Source organism: Polypterus senegalus, chromosome 4 (assembly GCF_016835505.1).
Source record: "Polypterus senegalus isolate Bchr_013 chromosome 4, ASM1683550v1, whole genome shotgun sequence".
Lineage (NCBI taxonomy): Eukaryota > Metazoa > Chordata > Cladistia > Polypteriformes > Polypteridae > Polypterus > Polypterus senegalus.
The window spans coordinates 19,270,644-19,291,578 of NC_053157.1; the positions used below are offsets into that span (position 1 = coordinate 19,270,644).

General features: G+C 40.4%; 1 protein-coding gene across 5 annotated transcripts in view; it reads left to right on the top strand.

Moving 5' to 3' along the window:
- The window catches only part of LOC120527174 (folliculin-interacting protein 2-like), a 132,910-nt gene that overhangs the window by 26,809 nt on the left and 85,166 nt on the right, over positions 1 to 20,935 (top strand). The window contains exon 1 of one of the 5 annotated variants that reach the window (XM_039750312.1): positions 11,407 to 11,586. The exons of the other annotated variants lie outside the window; for them this stretch is intronic. Within the exon in view, the coding sequence (XP_039606246.1) occupies positions 11,516 to 11,586 (71 nt within the window). The 5' untranslated portion in view covers positions 11,407 to 11,515. Of the gene's footprint in view, positions 1 to 11,406; positions 11,587 to 20,935 lie in introns of those variants that run through there. 5 annotated transcript variants of the gene reach the window in all.

The window sequence follows — 20,935 nt, forward strand, 5'->3', positions numbered from 1 at the left end:
TTATCTCCAGGTCATTTGTGTTCAGTGTATGGCTGGACTGTTCTGTTACAGAGGTAATCTTTTGCTTGGCGAGGCATGTCCTCTTATCTAGAGAGCTGATTCAGGAAAGTTATTACATGTCCATGCACTTCTGAACACCATTACTGTATTTTTTGTTTTTGTTTTGTTTTTTTATGATCAATTTTTTTTTGATTTCAAAAACAAATAGTAAGGCAATAACACATTGTAAAAGAAAAAGAAAAGTAGACATTTTCATGTATTAAACCCCCACCAGTGACCACCCCAACCCTGGAGCTATAAAGCACACAGGTCGCTGACAAGCTAGAGAGGCCTACACGCCCGGCTGAGCAAAGAGATCTAATAGAATACTGTAGTGTCAAATTGAAATCGGAGGTACGCTGTTAGCCATTACTTGATCAAGGATATCATGTTTACCCATTTATTAATAGTATATACAGGTAACCCATTAATCTGCACAGCTGACAATTCTGATAGAGAAAGATTTTAAAAAGAGGACTTCCAGTCTGCGAAGTTGACAGGTTCAGGATTCGTCCATTGGGGAAGCAATTAGACCTTTGGCTGCTATTGTGGCCAATGAGGAAATGCACTGGTAGTGAAAAGAAAGTGTGAGAATAGAGAGAACTAACAGAAGCAGCGCAATGGGAGAGCAAGGAATAGAGATAGATAAGATGGAGGAGAGCGCAGAAACAATTGTAGCCCAAAGAGCAGCAACAGTGGGAGATTCCTAGAACGTGTGAAAAAATGTGCTCTGTACATTAAGAGCCTACTGGTAGCAGGGTGGATCAGGGGCTAAACCCATCAGGAAACATTTTCTAGGGTAATAATAAACTCTATGGGCAATTGTATTCTGGATGTGTTGATGGTTAGAATTCCTGCAGGAATTTTTAATGCTTTTAAAAATTATTTTCCAACACAGTGACGTTGACAGGGACAGACCATTGACTGGAGTGACTGGAATAGGTATGCACAGAGGGGCAATGTGTTTAGTTGAAAACAAGGGCAAGAAAAAATAGTCAAATAGTGGATGACTGGGATTGGGGGCAGAAGAACTTATTCCACACGTCCTGAGAATGGATTTGTCTTATAAATAAAAAAAAGGAGGAGAGATGAATAGAAAATTTGTCTTTGAGAAACTGAAAAGAGGCAAGCCCAGTTCCATCAAACAAATCGCTGAGTGTGCTAATGCCAACAGTTACTGTATTGTTCACTTTGTCATGTTTATTTCAATAATCAAGTTATATTTTTGAGCTGGTATTTTGATCTTTGAACAAAATGTTAAGGTTTTTGTACTTTTTTTAGTTTATATGGTGTGCATTCATACATGGCAGTTAGTTTTTTATGACGTCGTTCGTATATATAAACCTTTCATCTTTTAGTATGTGTTAGGAGCTCCATATTAGACCTATTTTATGTGAATTTTCCCTTGGGAATGTGTGTGTGTGTCTGTCTGTCTGTCTGTCTGTATGTGTATATATGTGTGTATATATATATATATATATATATATATATATATATATATATATATATATATATATATATATATATATATATATATATATATAGATATATATATATATAGATATATATATATATAGATATATATATATATAGATATATATATATATATATATAGATAGAGATATATACACTTCCCTAAAGGATTATTAGGAACACCATACTAATACGGTGTTTGACCCCCTTTCGCCTTCAGAACTGCCTTAATTCTACGTGGCATTGATTCAACAAGGTGCTGAAAGCATTCTTTAGAAATGTTGGCCCATATTGATAGGATAGCATCTTGCAGTTGATGGAGATTTGTGGGATGCACATCCAGGGCACGGCTCCGTTCCACCACATCCCAAAGATGCTCTATTGGGTTGAGATCTGGTGACTGCGGGGGCCATTTTAGTACAGTGAACTCATTGTCGTGTTCAAGAACCCAATTTGAAAAGAGCTTTGTGACATGGTGCATTATCCTGCTGGAAGTAGCCATCAGAGGATGGGTACATGGTGGTCATGAAGGGATGGACATGGTCAGAAACAATGCTCAGGTTGCCTGTGGCATTTAAACAATGCCCAATTGGCACTAAGGGGCCTAAAGTGTGCCAAGAATACATCCCCCACACCATTACACCACCACCACCACCAGCCTGCACAGTGGTAACAAGGCATGATGGATCCATGTTCTCGTTCAGTTTATGCCAAATTCTGACTCTACTATTTGAATGTCTCAACAGAAATCGAGACTCATCAGACCAGGCAACATTTTTCCAGTCTTCAACTGTCCAGTTTTGGTGAGCTTGTGCAAATTGTAGCCTCTTTTTCCTATTTGTTGTGGAGATGAGTGGTACCCGGTGGGGTCTTCTGCTGTTGTAACCCATCCGCCTCAAGGTTGTGCGTGTTGTGGCTTCACAAATGCTTTGCTGCATACCTCGGTTGTAACGAGTGGTCATTTCAGTCAAAGTTGCTCTTCTATCAGCTTGAATCAGTCGGCCCATTCTCCTCTGACCTCTTGCATCAACAAGGCATTTTCGTCCACAGGACTGCCGCATACTGGATGTTTTTCCCATTTCACACCATTCTTTGTAAACCCTAGAAATGGTTGTGCGTGAAAATCCCAGTAACTGAGCAGATTGTGAAATACTCAGACCGGCCCGTCTGGCACCAACAACCATGCTACGCTCATAATTGCTTAAATCACCTTTCTTTCCCATTCTGACATTCAGTTTGGAGTTCAGGAGATTGTCTTGACCATAGATATAGATATAGATAGATAGATATAGAGAGAGAGAGATAGTTTGGTTCCAAGCAGCTAGCAGAATTGCCCAGGGTTGAATTACATACCAAACACCAGAGCTGCTAGATAATATGCTTTGTGTTGTGTGTTTTGAGGCTTTGTGCTTGTGAACATGACTTAGGACAATTATAACAATATGACACACTTTTTTGTTAATTTTCAGAAACAAATCTTGCTAGTTTTGGTTTTACTTCAGTTTACCCTTTATTAAAATACTAGCCATCCCCCACGGCTCCACCCATGTAGTAGTGAAACAGGACAAACTTTAAAAAATCAATAAACAAAAAGATATCACTAGTTAAGCAGAAGCAAAGTATAATTACCAAAACGCACAATTAGACTGACTCCCCAGTCTTGACGTCATGCTTCCTATTCCCCTCAGCCCGCAGCCTCTGTCTCAAATTAGCCCAAATATATCGCTCCTGCAAGCGAACTATGATTCTAAGAACGATGAGAGAACTCGCAAAATCAACAAAATGTTCAAGCAAATTCTAGAAAAAAACCTGATCTAAATCCGTTAAGTAGTTTTCTCGTTCGCTAGCTAAGCGAATGCAAGATACCCCATGAGGCTGACGCATGAGTTAGGAGGGCCCTGCTCCCCTCACCTTGGCCTGCTGCTTGTCTGTCGGACTCGCGCAAATAAATCGGAGGTACCGCAATCTAACTACGATACTTAGCTTAATGAGAGGGGTCTTAAATCAACCAGAATGTTCAAGCAAATTATAGAAAAAAACCTGATCTAAATCCATTAAGTTGTTCTCTCATGAAAGCGGACAGACATACAGACAGGTTTTGGATTTTATAAAGAGTCAAATGCCATTAAAATGTTGATCTCCTGAGATTCAACATCTGTTTTTCATCCTCCCAGCAAAGTATGGGGTATATACTTCTACAGTACAAGTGAAATTATACCAGATTTTACACAATTTCAAGTGTTTACATTAAAATGCTATTTTACAACATACTATCTATCTATCTATCTATCTATCTTTCCCCAACATTGAATGCTAATGCAGTAGCTGTGCAGTGATTTCTTTTTTTTTGTTTGGTTTAGTTATTACTTCATAGGTAAATGTTTTCTTGGAGAAATGCCGTGACATATCCTGTACTGTACTTGAGGTATACAGTATCAAGCACAGCAGTCATGTCCACCCTTGAAAGTAAAAAGCACGCCTCCCCTTTTAAAAATAGTTAAACATTCTGTGAAAGGAGGTAGCTTTTTGATATCTCTGTCAGGATACTGGAATGCACAGTTATTGAAAATGTCCGACTTTAACATTTTATACTTGATGCTTTTGTATTATAGATCAGAGACTTCTGATCCATGTCCACAGGGCAAGTCAGATGCTTTTGTTTTGGTTTTTTTTCTCAAACCCAAATACCAGACACTATTTGTGGGTTATGGGCATTGACTTGTCTGCACATGCAGACCTGTGGCAACTCCTTACCCACACCAGCAGGTATATCCATAACCACACCCATGCAAAATTATACATTCTAACTGTCCCTGAAACTGTAAAACTCTAAATTATGAAACTGATCTCACCTGAGGGATTTCAGATATCCATCCATCCATTTTCCAACCCGCTGAATCCGAACACAGGGTCACGGGGGTCTGCTGGAGCCAATCCCAGCCAACACAGGGCACAAGGCAGGAATGGTGTTGTGAAACCTGTGTGTACTATAAATACTTAGAATGTGGAGTTCTGCGGAGTACAGGTTTTTCTGCACTTTTAGGTATATGGGGATTGGACTCCTTTAACATTACTGTCTGTCAGTGAGGACTTTGGGGAAACTGCATTAAGGAGTCAAAAACAGAAGTATGGTGATCACCCAAGAATTTGCACCTATTTAATCTACTGTAGAAAGCTGAGTGTATATTTATATGTGTGTCCTGACTCCGGTATGCAAATCTATAACAACCTGTATCCACCTTATTTAGCACAGGTTCCCCATTTGTGAAGGGATGACCATAGACCAAGCCTTGTTCTGAAATATTTCACCTTGGGGAACTTTATGTAGTGACTGTCCCTGCACTTTATTAGGAAGCACATTTGGGACTTGGCATAGGTATGCAAAATTGCTCCCCTCTGTAAGGTTTAGGCAGTGAAATTTTAGTTGAGGGCCACAATCTCCCCAACACCATCTTTCTTCCCCTCTGGGAAATTGTTTAGGGACTGCACCTACACTTTTTATTTCATCCTTGGCAATGCAGGGTACCCCTGCTAGTTTATTGTGATTGGAGTTATTGATTATGTGGTGGAAAAGTACTGATTCCTGATGCTGTTGAACAGTCGTTTCTGAGCATGTGATTTTCTTATGTTGCCATATTATATACAGACAGTCTTTCAAATTACTGATTGTATAGAGTATGCCACAGCTAAACTGTTGTCATAGAAGACAAGAACACATTCCCATTTGGAATGTCCAATCTCCTAAAACAAAAGTCATTTTCAATAACCCTTTGTTTGCCTTATCTATTGCTATGTATGCTGGCTAGATGTTCTGCTTTTAAGACAAGATGCTGCCATGGAACTGAATGTAGTTAGTGGTAACTCGCAACACTTCTGTTATTCCAGTTTTGGTTTCTGGATAGTTATTGAATTATTCAGCCTCTTGTGCACATGTCTAACAACCAATAAAGGGACATTGCCTTATGTAAAAGATAATAAGCGATAATTCATAATGTTTCCTCAAAGTGTTAGATACTTACACTCCACTGAGGCACTGCAGACCTTACCTCACCCATGTACAAGTGGCTCTGAGAGCCAATTTTTTAGAGCTGCTTGTATTTTTCAGCGTCAGTAGTGCCTCAGCATTGGTTTATATTTCTGGGATGGATTTTATTTAACTGGTCACTGATAATTTGGCTCTTGGCAGCTATCAACAAGTCAGCATTAAGAAATGTGTATCGTTTATATCCCTCTGGCATACCTGGCGTGTCGGGTTCCAGTGTTGTGTTTTGATGTTTGAGTCCTCTGGCAGGCTGCAGACCTTTACAGCTTCCCAAAGTCGTTAACTGCTGAGTCATATGCTCGTGGGTTGGTTTGTGTTTATTAGGCATAGATTAGTCAGAAATGTGATGTCATTAGATGTGCAGAGGAAGCTTGTTGATTACTAAGGCAGTACATTTGCAAGCATCTCTGTTTAAATTTCTTATGTTTAAATTGTGTGTATTACCAGCTTTGACCCTGGAAATTTCCTAAAAGAGTGGGCCTTGGCTGTAGTGTTGCCAGCTAATTGGATGTATCAGAAGTACTATGCAACTAAGTGGTTTTCTGTATATTCTGTATTTTCTGAATTTCTTTCTGTATACCTTATTTGTAACCCAACAAGCCAAGCGCTACGCGCCATTGTGAAGAGGGGGGCTGAATGCAACGCAAGGAGATGTGGCCACCTCTCCGAAACCCCTCTTCTGCTGACTTGCTGCTTCTGATGTGCTGCGTGATCTGCACTTCGCTGGCATACCTCTTCTCTTATCCCCCACCCTCCCCTGCCAGTGCTACACACCGTTTTAAAAAGGGCGGCTGAACGCACCCTCTCTTCTCCCCGAGACATCCTCAAACACTATTCGATCTGTTTTCGCTGTTCTGTTATTTCACCGATTAATATTTTGTATTTGTTTGCACTAATACGATCTTTACTCTACAGCCACACTCCGTTTTGAAGAGGGGGGCTGAACACACCCCAATGAGACGAGTTCGCTCCTCTGAAACCCCTCTTAAACGGTGATACAATGGGAAACAACTAACGTCCTCTTTGCTTGATCAGATACTGGCTTGCTGCTGCTTTTGTGCTGTGTGATCTGTACTTTGCTCTCATATACCCTTACCCCGCCAGTGCTACGCGTCGTTGTGAAAAGGGGGACTGAACGCACCCTAGGGAGACACGGTCGCGCCTCCCAAACCCCCACTTTAACAGTGATACAATGGGAAGCAAATAAAAGTTGTTTCTTTTACTTCCTCTTTGCTCGATCAGCTGCTGGCATGTTTCTGCATTTGTTGCAGTGCTTCAAACGTTTTAAAGTCCGTGCCTCGTCTCTCTTCTCCCCCAGACATCCTCAAACACTATTTGATCTCTTTTCGCTGTTACGTTATTACTCCGAGTAATATTTTCCATTTGCGCTAATGCAATCTCTTTTCTACAGCTAAGTGCCCTTGTGAAGTGGGGGGCTGAATGCACCCCAAGGAGACGCTTTCGCTCCTCCGAAACCCCAGACATCCTTAAAAACTATTTGATCTCTTTTCGCTGTTCCATTATTTCACCAAGTAATATTTTCAGTTTGTTTGTGCTAATGTGAGCTTTACTCTCATCTTCTTGAGACTTTCGAATTTTCCTACTTCACGGGACATGCTTCCAAAGGTTGCAAGTATGACGCGACCTGCCTGTCTCACGGAAAATGAAAGTGTCTCTCTCTCTGTCACTCAAAGATCTCTCTTCAAAAGATCACATCTTGTCGCAGTCTCGACTCAAGTTGTTTTTTTGTTTTTTTTTTATAATAGACAGACAAGTGACTAATATTGTTAGGTCACTGGGGTAGTTTACTCTTTAACATGCTGTATACAACTGCCCACGAGTAAAACATTCCTTCCGTCGATCAATTTGAGCTTTTCCTGGTTACTGAGCTTGGCTTTTGTTGATGGTCAATGCAAAATGCAATTTCACAGGAAACTGTATTCTTTTGAACTGATAATCCGTGGGAATAATAGGAAACTTGGATAGTTGCAATTATTATTAGATGTTTATAATTTTCAGTTGCTTTCCATTAACTCAAGTCAAGCGTTTGTATTCTTGTTGTTTGTCAGTTGTACTGCACATACTTTTTTCAAATTTTAACATTACAGCTTTATCCCAAAAGCCATAGTCCAACAATAAAGTGCTAACATTGAATCATATTTTACTTTCAACTTATTACAAACAACAATGACGTTTACAGGCTGCACATTTACAGTATTTGCCCCATGAGATGAATTGAACTTTTTGATGTTATTTTCTCCCTGTAATTGTGTTTGTACTGACCTTCTCATAGTTAAAAGGAAAGAAGACGTGTTGATAATGTAGACAACCAAAGGAAGAACTTTTTATGAAGGAGTGAGTTTCAAAACAGAAGTAATTATTGTACAGAAAAAAGATAAAAAGAAGTATTGTCAATTATGTACAGTGTCCACCCCCTCTCTGTTCACAGACACAGCAATACACTACACGTTAATAGAATAAAATAAAGGATATTTATTCACTCCAAAGCACAGAAATTTGCCAAAATACACAATAATTACATGATTCTTCCTCCTTTCCCCTCCAGCTGAGTGTTGCCTGCTGCCTCTCGACTCTGACTCACTGATGTAAGGCATTAAGCCGGACCATAGATCTTTATGGATATAGTATCCCATCCCATTATCCAACCCGCTATATCCTAACTACATGGTCATGGGGGTCTGCTGGAGCCAATCCCAGCCAACACAGGGCGCCAGCCCACCGCAGTGGATATAGTATATTTCTATTAATTCAGTGTTGCGAGTGCTTTGATATTCATATAACAGCATAAGAAATAATGATTGAGTTTCAGAGTGCAATTGTGAGAATTGTGTATTTAAAAAATGCCTCATGGTTTAACTTAATAAAGCCGGTGACATATTACATGACTTCTAGTCAGAGGGAATGTCAAAAATGCTGATTTTGTCGACTGAAGATGTCTGATTACGTGACTAAAAAATCATGTAATGTCAAAGTCGATGAGTGGTGAACAACTTTCCAACATAGTTTCACATTTCCAATGTGTTGCTAGCTTGCCCGTTTTCCTGACAGCCAGTAATAATAGTAATAATATTTTTTTTACATTTATATAGCGGTTTTCTCACTATTCAAAGCACTTTTCATAGTGAGGTGAGAGCCGCTTCAACCACCTCTTAGTGACATGCTTCCGGACAGAGTTTGTTCCCATGCCAAAATTTTACAGGCATGGTCAGTTCAGCCATAATCTCTGTTTTAACAAATCTGCATTTATATGTGTACCAGATCGGTATTTAATAAAGTACACTGCTCAAAAAAATTAATGGAACACTTTTGAATCAGAGTATAGCATCAAGTCAATGAAACTTCTGGGATATTAATCTGGTCAGTTAAGTAGCAGAGGGGGTTGTTAATCAGTTTCAGCTGCTTTGGTGCACTAGAGGGGCAACAATGGGAGACCCCCAAAACAGGAATGGTTTAACAGGTGGAGGAAGGCCACTGACATTTTTCCCTCCTCATCTGTTTTTTTTACTTGTTTTGCATTTGGCTACGGTCAGTGTCACTACTGGTAACATGAGGCGAAACCTGGACCCCCCAGAGCTGGCACAGATAGTCCAACTTCTCCAGGATGGCAGGCACATCAGTACGCACCATTGCCAGAAGGTTTCCTGTGTCTCCCAGCACAGTCTCAAGGACATGTAGGAGACTCCAGGAGACGGGCAGTTATTCTAGGAGATCTGGTCAGGGCCCCTCATAGAAGGTCCTTAATCCTTCAGCAGGACTGACTGGTATCTGCTCCTTTGGGCAAGGAGGAACAGGATAAGCACTGCCATAGCCTACAAAATGACCTCCAGCAGGGAGGCCACTGATGAGAATGTCTGTGACCAAACAATCAGAAACAGACTTCATGAGGGTGGCCTGAGGGCGCAAAGTCCTCTAGTGGGCCCTGTGCTCACTGTCCGGCACCGTGGAGCTCGATTGCCATTTGCCATAGAATACCAGAATCGGCAGGCCCACCACTGGCACCCTATGCTGTTCACCGATGAGAGCAGGTTCACCCTGAGCAAATGTGACAGACGTGAAAGTGTCTGGAGAAGCCGTGGAGAATGTTATGCTGCCTGTAACATCGTACAGCATGACCGGTTTGGTGGTGGGTCAGTGCTGGTATATCTGGGGAGTCATATCCATGGAGGGACACAGACTTCTACAGGCTGGACAACGGCACATTGACTGCCATTAGGTATCGGGATGAAATCCTTGGGCCCATTGTCAGACCGTGTGCCGGTGCAGTGGGTCTTGGGTTCCACCTGGTGTACGACAATGCCTGGCCTCATGTGGTGAGAGTATGAGGGTAGTTCCTGGAGAATGAAGGAATTGATACCATTGGCTGGCCCCCACGCTCACTCGCCTGACCCCAATCCCATAGAACACCTCTGGGACATTGTTTCAGTCCATCCGATGCCACCAGGTTGTGCCTCAGATTGTCCTGGAGTGCAGTGATGCCCTATCCAGATCTGGGAGGAGATCCCCCCAGGACACCATCTGTCATCACATTGGGAGCATACCCCCACCCCAAATGTTGTCAGGCATGTATACAAACATGTTGGGGCAATACAACCTATTGAGTATGATTTGGAGTTGCTGCAACGAAATTTCAGCAAAATGGTCTAGCCTGCCTGCTGCATCATTTTTTCACTTTGATTTTCAGGGAGTCTTTGAATTCAACCCTGTGTAGGTTGATGATTTTCATTTCCATCAAATGATGTGGCATCCTTTCGTTTCTAACACATTACCCAGTCCATATCAGTTTAGATAATCCAGCATGATTTTTTTTCCCTTTTGAGATCTGATGTGTTTTCAAAGTGTTCAGTTAATTTTTTGATCCATGTATAAGCTATGTTTGTATTTCAACTGAGAATTGTTCATAGTGCTCTGCACCTACATTCAGTGAAGAGAGCTATACAAAAAAATAAGCTGTATGTGTTCACCCTGTGATGGACTGGCAATCCTGTCCAGGGATTGTTCCAACCTTGTGCCCTATGCTTGCTGGGATAGGCTCCAGCTTCCCTGAGGCCTTGCTCAGGATAAAGTAGTTTTAGAAGATGGATAGGGTTACAGTATATTATTGCAGAATGTTTCTTCTGAAGTAGGACTACCAACCAGTTGCTTTTCATTGTACTGTATGGTTCAGTGACTCCTTATTTTATGACACTGTTTGAGAACCGCTGTTGAGAAGTTTCCTATCTAAAGCTTTCTGTAGGAAGCTGGTGGAATAAGCACACTGGCAGCCAGGCTGTACATAGCACACAGGGCCTCATGTAGTGATTTCTGTTGCAACTACTTTCAGGTGTCAGATGATGCAGTTCACATGACACACATTTTGCTTGCATAATATGACACTTGTTTGAGCTGTTGTTTGTTCTGGAAAAGTTGTGGGGTGGGGTTTGTCTGCACATAAATCCACCATGTGATTTCTGAAGCAGGAAAGCTTGCAGCACACTTCGGTTAAATTGTACTTTAATCAGTTAACAATGGAGCTGCCAAGGCTGTTTTTACTTGGAAGTTTCTCAGAGCCATTTAACATGCCACTAGATTGCATAAAGTAAAGGAAGCACAGCTGTTATCTTGCCACGTGCTTTGTGGAATTTCTTGGCACGTTGGAGGGTTAAATTAAAAAAAAAAAAAGCACCTGACCGCTCTAAACTTTTCCAGTGAGAGCAGCAGTGTGTTCACAAACCTACTATGCAAAAACAGAAAGCTACTGAGGGATGCCATCCGATAGTGAGGAGAGAGACACCTCTGTTTTAAAACTGCCTTACATTTTGAGGGGGGGTGGGAGGGATGCTTGGAAGTGTCTGATCTGATTTGTGCCGCAGAAAGAGGCCGAGACATTCATCTGGAGACGAGCCACAACACTTTTATGACAGGAAAACCTTCCAGTGGATCTAGGAAGCCAGCTCGGAGACTATGAAGATTAAAGCTTATAGAAAACCAAATGCATTGATTGCAGTGCCACAGGAGGGGCCAGTAGAGATCAGGTACAGTGCAAGTTTGAGTTTTTGGGTCGATCGTCTCAAGAATAGGAGCTCTTGTTTGGGACTAAGCTTTTTAAAATAATTTGTTAAATTTAATGACAAATTTTAATTAAACGTGCAGTTTTCCAAATTATTTTTAGCACACTGATCCTTCTGTAATGACAGTCTGGTTTAATTCCTTAAGGGTATGCTGGTGGGTTGCCTGAAGATTCCAAAATTCTGCATCCTTAGGTTAGGTTAGATAGATATCATTATTCCAGATGGAAATTTGTTTGGGACAAGGAAAGTTCAGCGATCCAGTAGATAAACAAAGGCACAACTTTTGGCAACCAATGATATTGCATAAACACCAACTCAGGATTAGTAGAAATAATAATAATAATAATTAATTACTTTCAGTAATAGATAAATGTTAAATGTTGTATCGTTGATATAGCAGCATCCCTTCTAGTAACAGACTTTAAAATACTTACAGCTCTAGGAATAAACTGGTTCTTAAACCTGTTACTGTTTACCTTTGGAAACCTAAATCTGCAGCCTGATGGCTCCAGCTGGAATTTAGAGCAAAGAGGATGGCTACTGTCTGACAGAATTGAGTTGGCTTTCTTTGTAACCTGTTTACGATACATTTCAGTGATAGAGGTCTGCTGTGCACCATTCATTTTACTGCTGATTTTATAATGTTGTTAAGGTGGTTTATATTCTTACTGTTGAGGTTGGCACACCAACAGATAAAAGCAAATATAACAATGGATTAATTAAAGGACTTATTAAAAAAAAAAAAAAATGTCATTATGGTTCTGTCCACTCAATTTAAAACAGTTCAGTTTCCTAAGAAAGAAGTGTCGAGACTTGCCTTTTTCTCTCGTTTTGCAGATTTGCTATGTGTTAAGATCATAATTTAGTTTGTTCCCGATATTGTTCCCTTTAATTAAAGTTGAGACTTTGGATGGTGGAGAGCACCTGAAATCTACAACCATATCTTTTGTCTTAGAAATATTCAGTCGTACATTTTAGTAATCACACCATTGTACAAACTCATCGACAACAGGTCCATGGCTGTCTTTCTCATAGCTTACTTTTATAAGATGATTTAAGCAATAGTGTGATGCATATGCAAATAATACCACAGTCAAAGTTACTTTGTTTTAAAAGTTTCAAAGCAAAAACTTTTTACACAAAAATAATGTTTATGTTCAAGACCTGGATATCTAATTACAAATCTTTCAAGTTCTTTAAGAACTTTTTTCGACTTGCAAGCTACTTTTAAAATGACCAGGTCGAAATGATCTACCTACATTAAATATATATGTTGTCATACTTTGCATAAGTGAATAACCTTTATGGCACAATAACAATTCAATACATTTATGGTCACTACAGTATTTGGATTTAATAATCTTCATGTGGGAAAAGGCTGACTCGCCTAAATAAGTAGAACAATGCAGCCAAGGATGTAGCTCTTGGAAGGACTTCTTATGCTTAATGATCGAGTGACTCACCCGGAACGATGCTTCAGTGTATCTGCATTTACTTTTGAATTCAGCCGAGTGAAAAATGACAGCTGTCCAATTAACTGCGATTTTAGTTCCCTTCTCCTTTCTCTTTCTCAGATCGCTTTTCGTAAGGAAGTCAGTTTCGTAGTTTTTATGAACAGTTTGAAAGTACCTTTCCACATTTTCCTTCTTTGGAATAGCAATGATAGATTGCCAGATCAGACAAACGCACTTCGATTGTGACATTGTGAGAAAAAAAAAAAATCCAACTCCACATCCAGCCCATGCCCTCCCCAAACATTTTTTTTTAAAATCCCTTCTTTAATCGATATAAATTGGAAGGCTAACTAGATCACAGCCGGAGTTTTGCAGTAGCTTGCACGTTTGATCGTGCCTGCGGGATGACCAGTGTGTTAGAAGAAAAGAGATCTCGGACTGGCCGCCCTGTATGTCAATCAAGTGGCAAATGCCTTAGGGAGGATAGATGATAAATTAACGTTTAAAAAGTTTTTTTTTGTTTTTTTTTAATGCAACGCGATCTACCTGCACTATCTTTCCGATCTACCAGTCGATTGCGATCGACGTCTTGAGCACCCCTGTTTTAGAAGTTCCTATCCTGAACGTACAGGACATTGGTCAGGGCATACCTTCATACGATCATGCGTTAATAAAACTGTAGGTCAGTATTTGTAAGCTGATCTAACAGGCCACACTTCTAGTAGAGAGGCTGTGTTACTAACAGGCTAATTAACATTCTGTTATTACAGAAATAGCAGCAAAAGTTAAATTATATGTTAGCTTTCAGGGGATTAAAGATTATACCATTATCTACGTAACTATGTATTTGTGTTTTATATGAATTTTATATTAACATTAACTTGTTAAGATTGGCTCTTGCAAGGGGAATGGGGTTCAACAAATTTAAGCCTTGCTGTTTCAGAAATGCTCTGACCCATTAATTTAGCACTAATTTAAGTCACTCAGATCTTTAAGCCTTCCCTCATCTACTATATTCAACATGTCGACAAGAGAGTTAAAAGCGAGTCAATGTTATTCACTTCATATAGGAGTGGTCATAATATTTTGACTAATCAATGTATATGTACAAGAATAATGGGCAATTTGTGGGCACATGTATATAGTAATATTTATTTTTTTGACTTGAAAAGCTGTTAGTTCATTTATGACCATTGCTAATTGTGAACAGTGTTATACAACCACAGCGTTATATTATTAACTAGCAAAATACCTGCGTTTCGCAGCGGAGAAAAAGTGTGTTAAAGAAGTTATGAAAAAGAAAAGGAAACATTTTAAAAATAATGTAACATTTGCTTTCTATTCGTTTGCATAAGCACAGTCCTTCACCAGCAATTTTAACTTAGTTACAAAGTGATGAAAAGTCTCGTTTATACCCTGCGTCCTCTCATTAAACTTGTATCTCGCGAATATCGTATTCGTCTTAGGCATGACAAACGCCAGCGACAGCGTGTCTATGAACTTAATTTAAAGTTAAGCTTTACACCTTGCTTTCCTATTCGTTTGCATAAGCACAGTCCTTCACCAGCAAGTTTAACTCCATTACAGCAATTTTAACTCCGTTACAAAGTGATCAAAAGTCTTGTTTGTACCCCCGTCTTCTCATTAAACTTGTATCTCGCGATTATCGTATTCGTCATAGGCATGACAAACGGCAGCGGCAGCGTGTCTATAAACTTAATTTAAACTTACGGTTTACAACGTGCTTTGTTTCCGCAGTAACTGCACATTAATGAATATGTTTGTATGCGTCACTCGCTTCATATTCTTTTGCTGCCTTCTCAATTGTGTAATGCGTTTTGTTCAGCGCTCTTTGGAGCTCTTCCTTGTTCTCTGCGTACTGCGTTCACAATCAGTTCACGTGAGCCGCTCGGAGTACATGCATCAAAGGTTCTCAGCTGTGCTTGTTCTATCTCGTGCGATCTTGCGATGTCCACGGTTTATTTAATGTTAGCTAAGACCGGCACTTTAAAGTTTATCTCGTACTTTCGCTGAGTTTGTGCCAAACACTAGTCTATCCCCGACCATTTCATATTCGTTTGCATAAGCACAGTCCTTCACCTGCAAATATTTAGCGGCAGCGTGTCTATTGGATTGCCGCTGACGGACGGCCTTATATGGGTAGGCGCTCAATTACGTGGGAGGCGTGACAATGAGGGATGCAACTCCGCCTCACATGGCGACCGAGCTATAGGCTATGGCTGTATATACTGTATATACAGTATCTATGTAAGTAGGTTCCAGTTATGACCGGTACGCGTAGAATTTCGAAATGAAACCTGCCTAACTTTTGTAACTAAGCTGTAAGGAATGAGCCTGCCAAATTTCAGCCTTCTACCTACACAGGAAGTTGGAGAATTAGTGATGAGTGAGTCAGTCAGTCAATGAGGGCTTTGCCTTTTATTAGTATAGATTATAATTTAAGTTTTCTGTTTAAGCTTCACCCACACAATTAGAAATTTCTGTTTTTACACAATATTCCCACAATTCAGCACTGGCCAATGGTACTGGTTTATTCCAGATTCTATATTTATTCTGTATTAGAGACAATTGATCAGTTTTCAAAAAGGAACTGAAAAAGGATTATGTTACAGATGAGTGAACACGTGGCGGTTGATGTGATTCATATAACCACAAGGCCATAAATGATCATCTGAGTTAACGTTTATCCTCCATTATCTTTATCTTTGACAAGGCTAGTATTGCTACAGTTATTTTTTGAAACACACTGTAGTATCTGGCCAGAATTTTAACAGATTCAAAAGCCCAGGAATGCCGAGAGTCTTTATTCCAAATAAATAAATGAATACTATGTTGGCTTATGTGACATGTCAGCTATCACAATATTTCTCCGGTCCTGTTCAGCCTATATACATCGGACTTCCAATACAACTTGGATTCTTGCCGCGTGTTAAAGTTCGCTGATGACACTGCTATCGTGGGCTGCATCAGGAGTGGGCAGGAGGAGGAGTATAGGAACCTAATCAAGGACTTTGTTAAATGGTGTGACTCAAACCACCTACACAGTGAACACCAGCAAAACAAAGGAGCTGGTGGTGGATTTTAGGAGGCCCAGGCCCCTCCTGGACCCCGTAATCATCAGAGGTGACTGTGTGCAGACGGTACAGATGTATAAATACCTGGGAGTGCAGCTGGATAATAAATTGAACTGGACTGCCAATACTGATGCTCTGTGCAAGAGAGAACAGAGCCGACTATACTTCCTTAGAAGGCTGGCGTCCTTCAACATCTGCAATAAGATGCTGCAGATGTTCTATTATACGGTTGTGGTGAGCGCCCTCTTCTACGCGGTGGTGTGTTGGGGAGGCAGCATAAAGAAGAGGGACACCTCAACGCCTGGACAAACTGCTGAGGAAGGCAGGTTCTATTGTAGGCACGGAATTGGACAGTTTGACATCCGTGGCAGAGCGACAGGCGCTGAGTTGGCTCCTGTCAATCATGAAGCATCCACTGAACAGTGTCATCTCCAGACAGAGGAGTAGCTTCAGTGACAGACTGCTGTCAATGTCCTGCTCCACTGACAGACTGAGGAGATCGTTCCTCCCTCACACTATGCGACTCTTCAGTTCCACGCAGGGGGGTAAACGTTAACACTACACAAGATTATAGACTGTTATACCTGCCTCACACTCTCCACCTTGCATTTTAATTATTAAAATAATCTTTAATTAATATTGGTTTTATCAGTATGCTGCTGCTGCTGGAGTATGTGAATTTCCCCTTGGGGATTAATAATGCATGCATGTATGTATGTATGCATGCATGCTTTAAAATGCAGTATTTGTCTCATTTCAAAAATGAAGGAAATATGATGAAGTAATCTTTTCTTATGTTTGCTTTTCAGTCGACACTGCAAGTCTCTTGCTGAGCTACTCCTTCTCTTCAGCATTTCTCCATTGACACAAATTCTGCCTCTCTCCTAGCATTGCTTTTACTCAAATTTTAACTTATCACAGAGGCACCACTCTTATCACATGCTGTGTGTCCTTGCATTTTGTCTCTCACTGGTCTGACCATGGGTTATTCATGTCTCAGCAGACTTCATCTGGATTGTTCTGTTTGCTGATGTTTTATTGCAAAATTTTACCAGACTACAACAGTGCAGTGGATTTTTGCACATTTTGGCATTCTACAGACTGTTGGACTTGTGAATTTGGCCTCAAAGGACCAAGGTTTGACTTGTGAGAAGAAATGGATGATCCACCCATCCAGTTTCTGAATGTTCTTTTCCTTTCCAGGGTCATAAAGATAGTATGACAGCAATTAAGCATAAAGCAGCATCCAGTCCTGGATGGGAATCCAATCCATTGCAGTTCAGGGGGTTTTCTGTCCCCCCTGGCCATTGAACCTTACTCTTATTCGATGTTAATTAATGTTGATTTATTTTGTTTTATAATTGTGTCTTTCATTTTTCTATTCTTTAATATGTAAAGCACTTTGAGCTACTGTTTGTATGAAAATGTGCTATATAAATAAATGTTGTTGTTGTTAGTTCAGTCATACTCCCACAATCACTTATACTGGGTGAATCTAAAGTTGGCAGTGGAGCTAACAAGCAGGTCTTTAGATTGACAGAGGAAGGCAGAGTATCAAGATAGATGGTACGAAGGTAAATCAAAAGGTAAAGGCAATTTAAAAATTTCACAGTAACCACATTTGATAGAAGTCTATGCAATCCAACACGTTTGTAATGAATTATGGGTAATTTGAGCACACATAGCACAGCACTCTGCCGTTAGTCTAGTTAAAACCAAGGTCAACGAACATGGATGCTCTGCTGCGTGATTGTACCATTGTTGAACAATGTGTGCCATTGTGAGATTTTTTTTTTTTTTTGGGAAGAGGAATTGAAACATGCTTAAACTCACTTAAGCATGTTGGGTTGTGCAGATCTAAGCGTTTTGGGTATTAGCTTGTGCAAACTTTGCGGTAACCAAAGTCATCTTGCACTGTTGGCATGTGCAGATCCATAGCTGATATCCAAATGTGCAGCAACAGCTTACAACTTAATCTGTTGGTTTTCTTTGATGAAGGCATTCACCATGTCGATGTAGGCTGGGTGGTGTTGATAATCGGCCAGATCAAGCTTTGTTGGTTACACTTGCTGTTCCTACTTTAAATTGATTCATAAAGTTCTCATTGACTCCTGCTGTATTTCACTTCTGTACTGAGCCAACATCCTTTAGTGAATTTCAGCAGGTTTCACTCCATCTGCCAAAACAAATCTCACTACGATGCATTTTTCAACAATGGTGCAAGTCCGCAGTGTACAGTTGACTAATGGCAGGAACTACCCATAAGTCATTGCAAATGTGTTGGATTGCGTCAACTTCTATCCGTTGCTGTTACTGTGTAATTTTCAAATTGCCTTTACCTTTTGATTTACCCTCGTACTTTAGATTTATTAAGTGATAAAACAATAGGGTAATCTTAATTTTGTAGAAAAATGTTGAGTATTATCTACTAAGCAGTAACAGCGCACTGCACGATAACATGTAGTGAATACGCCTGATTTGAGCATTTCTAGTTTTCATACTCTTTCTCTGTATGTTTACCATTCGTTTGCTCAGTGGTTGATACTCTTGCTGCTTCCTGAGCAGCTCGTCTTTTCTCCACCCTAGCGGCCCGCTTCTTCTGTTCTTTCGTTGGCATCTTTTTCGCGTTAAAACTAATTAAGTCAGTGTTTGTGTTGCAATTACTTAGTACGTTTTCTTTAATTTTTCACTTAAGCTGGCACATAAGTCTTCAATCTGTCTCAAGTGTGATTTAAGATTTGAAGAGGTAGGGGAAGTGACGGCGAAGGTGGTAGGGATGAGAACAGCGCCCATGTGCATGCGCCGCACAGCCATCCTGCTGGCCGCTGCCAAGAGTTGATTGTACAATAAAATAAAAAGAGGAATAACCTTGGAGGTCAATCATCACCCCAAAAGAGGATAGTAGACATCACGTAGTATATGTGTACCAAATTTCAGGTCGATAGTTTAAACGGTTTTCAAGCTACAGGTGATTTAAAATCCTGGACAGACAAACGGGCAGACAAAAGGACAGCCACGGTAGCATATTATATATAAAGATACAGTACTTTGAAAAACCATTAGGCCTTGCACAGTGGACACTTTTGCATTGCAAGCTCAGGTTCTTGGGTTTTATTCCGTACAGAGTTTCCATGTTCCGTCATTGATCACTGGGTAAATTTCAAAATACTTTATCCTTCCTTAACCCTTTGTCTGTTTTAGGTTAATTAAGGTCTCTGAATTGGTGTGGTGAATTTGAGTGTGCCCTACAGTATCCTGGCATTCTACCATAGGTGGCTTCTCAAGTGAGCTTGACATTACTAGAATTGTCTCGACCTTGCCACAAAATGCAGAATTAGAAAAGAAATCGATGATTTAAGGTCATTACCTTTTACCTTAAAAAATGTAAAATGTTGACTTTTATTAGAGTGAGATACTTGGACACACAGCATCTCTTGCCTGTGATGTTTTAGTGACACTGCTGCGCGAAAAGGTGGAGACTGAATGAGAGAGAGCTCCACTGTGTTATCATAAATCCTTCCACTTGTGCGTACAGGCAGTCTCTGTGTGGCTGAGAGTGGAGGTTTTTGTATTGCTCGCACTGTAGAAAAGGTGTTTCGGAAGGCCTTTGTAATCCAGATGTCCCAGGGTTGCATCTGAACACCAGCAGTTACGACATATGCAACCTGGCATGAATTGTGGTTTGATTCCATAACAGAACACTTGGTATAGTTGGCAGGGTTGGTAGAGTGTAGTGGTGGTGCTGAGCAGAAAGGTAGTACCTCAGTGAGAGGGAGAGCTCATCTGACGTCACCAGGAAGTGCTCTGGTTGAGGTGCTTACAGGCAGTCTCTGCATGGCCAAGAACGGAAGTTCTTCTATTGCTCTCACTTTAGAGAAACTGCTTCTGAGGGCCTTCATAATCCCAATATTACAGGTTCATGGCTGACCACAGGCAGTTACCAAAGTGCAAAATGTATAATATAGAATAGATTGTGGTGTGATTCCACATCAAATCATTTGGTGTAGTCAGTAGGATTTGCGCTGTGGATGGGTGGAGTGTGGTGGTGGTACTGAGCTGAGAGAGAGAGACCTCAGCTCTCCCCACCAAAAAGGTCTCTGCTTGCAGTTTTTACAGGCAGTCTCTACAAAGCTGAAAATGGAAATCCTTCTGTTGCTCACGCTTTAGCAAACTACTTCTGGGGGCCTTTGTAATCCAGATATTGCAGGGTCATGACTGACGAGCAGCAGTTACCACAGTACAAAGTGTGTGACCTGGGATTCCATGACATAACAGATGTGTGGTTTGTTCGTACCCTTATTTAACCGCATTTTTTCAGTTAACATTTTCAGGTTCTTAAGGCTCTGACATGATGCAGATGTATAAATAGGTAAGCGTTCAATGTCGTAAAGACCTTGTCATGCGTTTGTCAGGTAGTTTCCTGTGGAGACCATCAAAGAATTATATATTACTAATCAATCAATCAATCAACATTTATTTATATAGCACATTTTCAAACAAAAAAATGTAGCTCAAAGTGCTTTACAAATTGAATAGAAAAATAGAAGACACAATAAAAAATAAACATAAGTCAACATTAATTAACACAGAATAAATAAGGTCCGATGGCCAGGGTGGACAGAAAAAACAAAACAAAAAAAAAACTCCAAAGGCTGGAGAAAAAAAATAAAATCTGTAGGGGTTCCAGACCATGAGACCGCCCAGTCCCCTCTGGGCAATCTACCTAACATAAATGAAACAGTCCTCTTTGTATTTAGGGTTTTC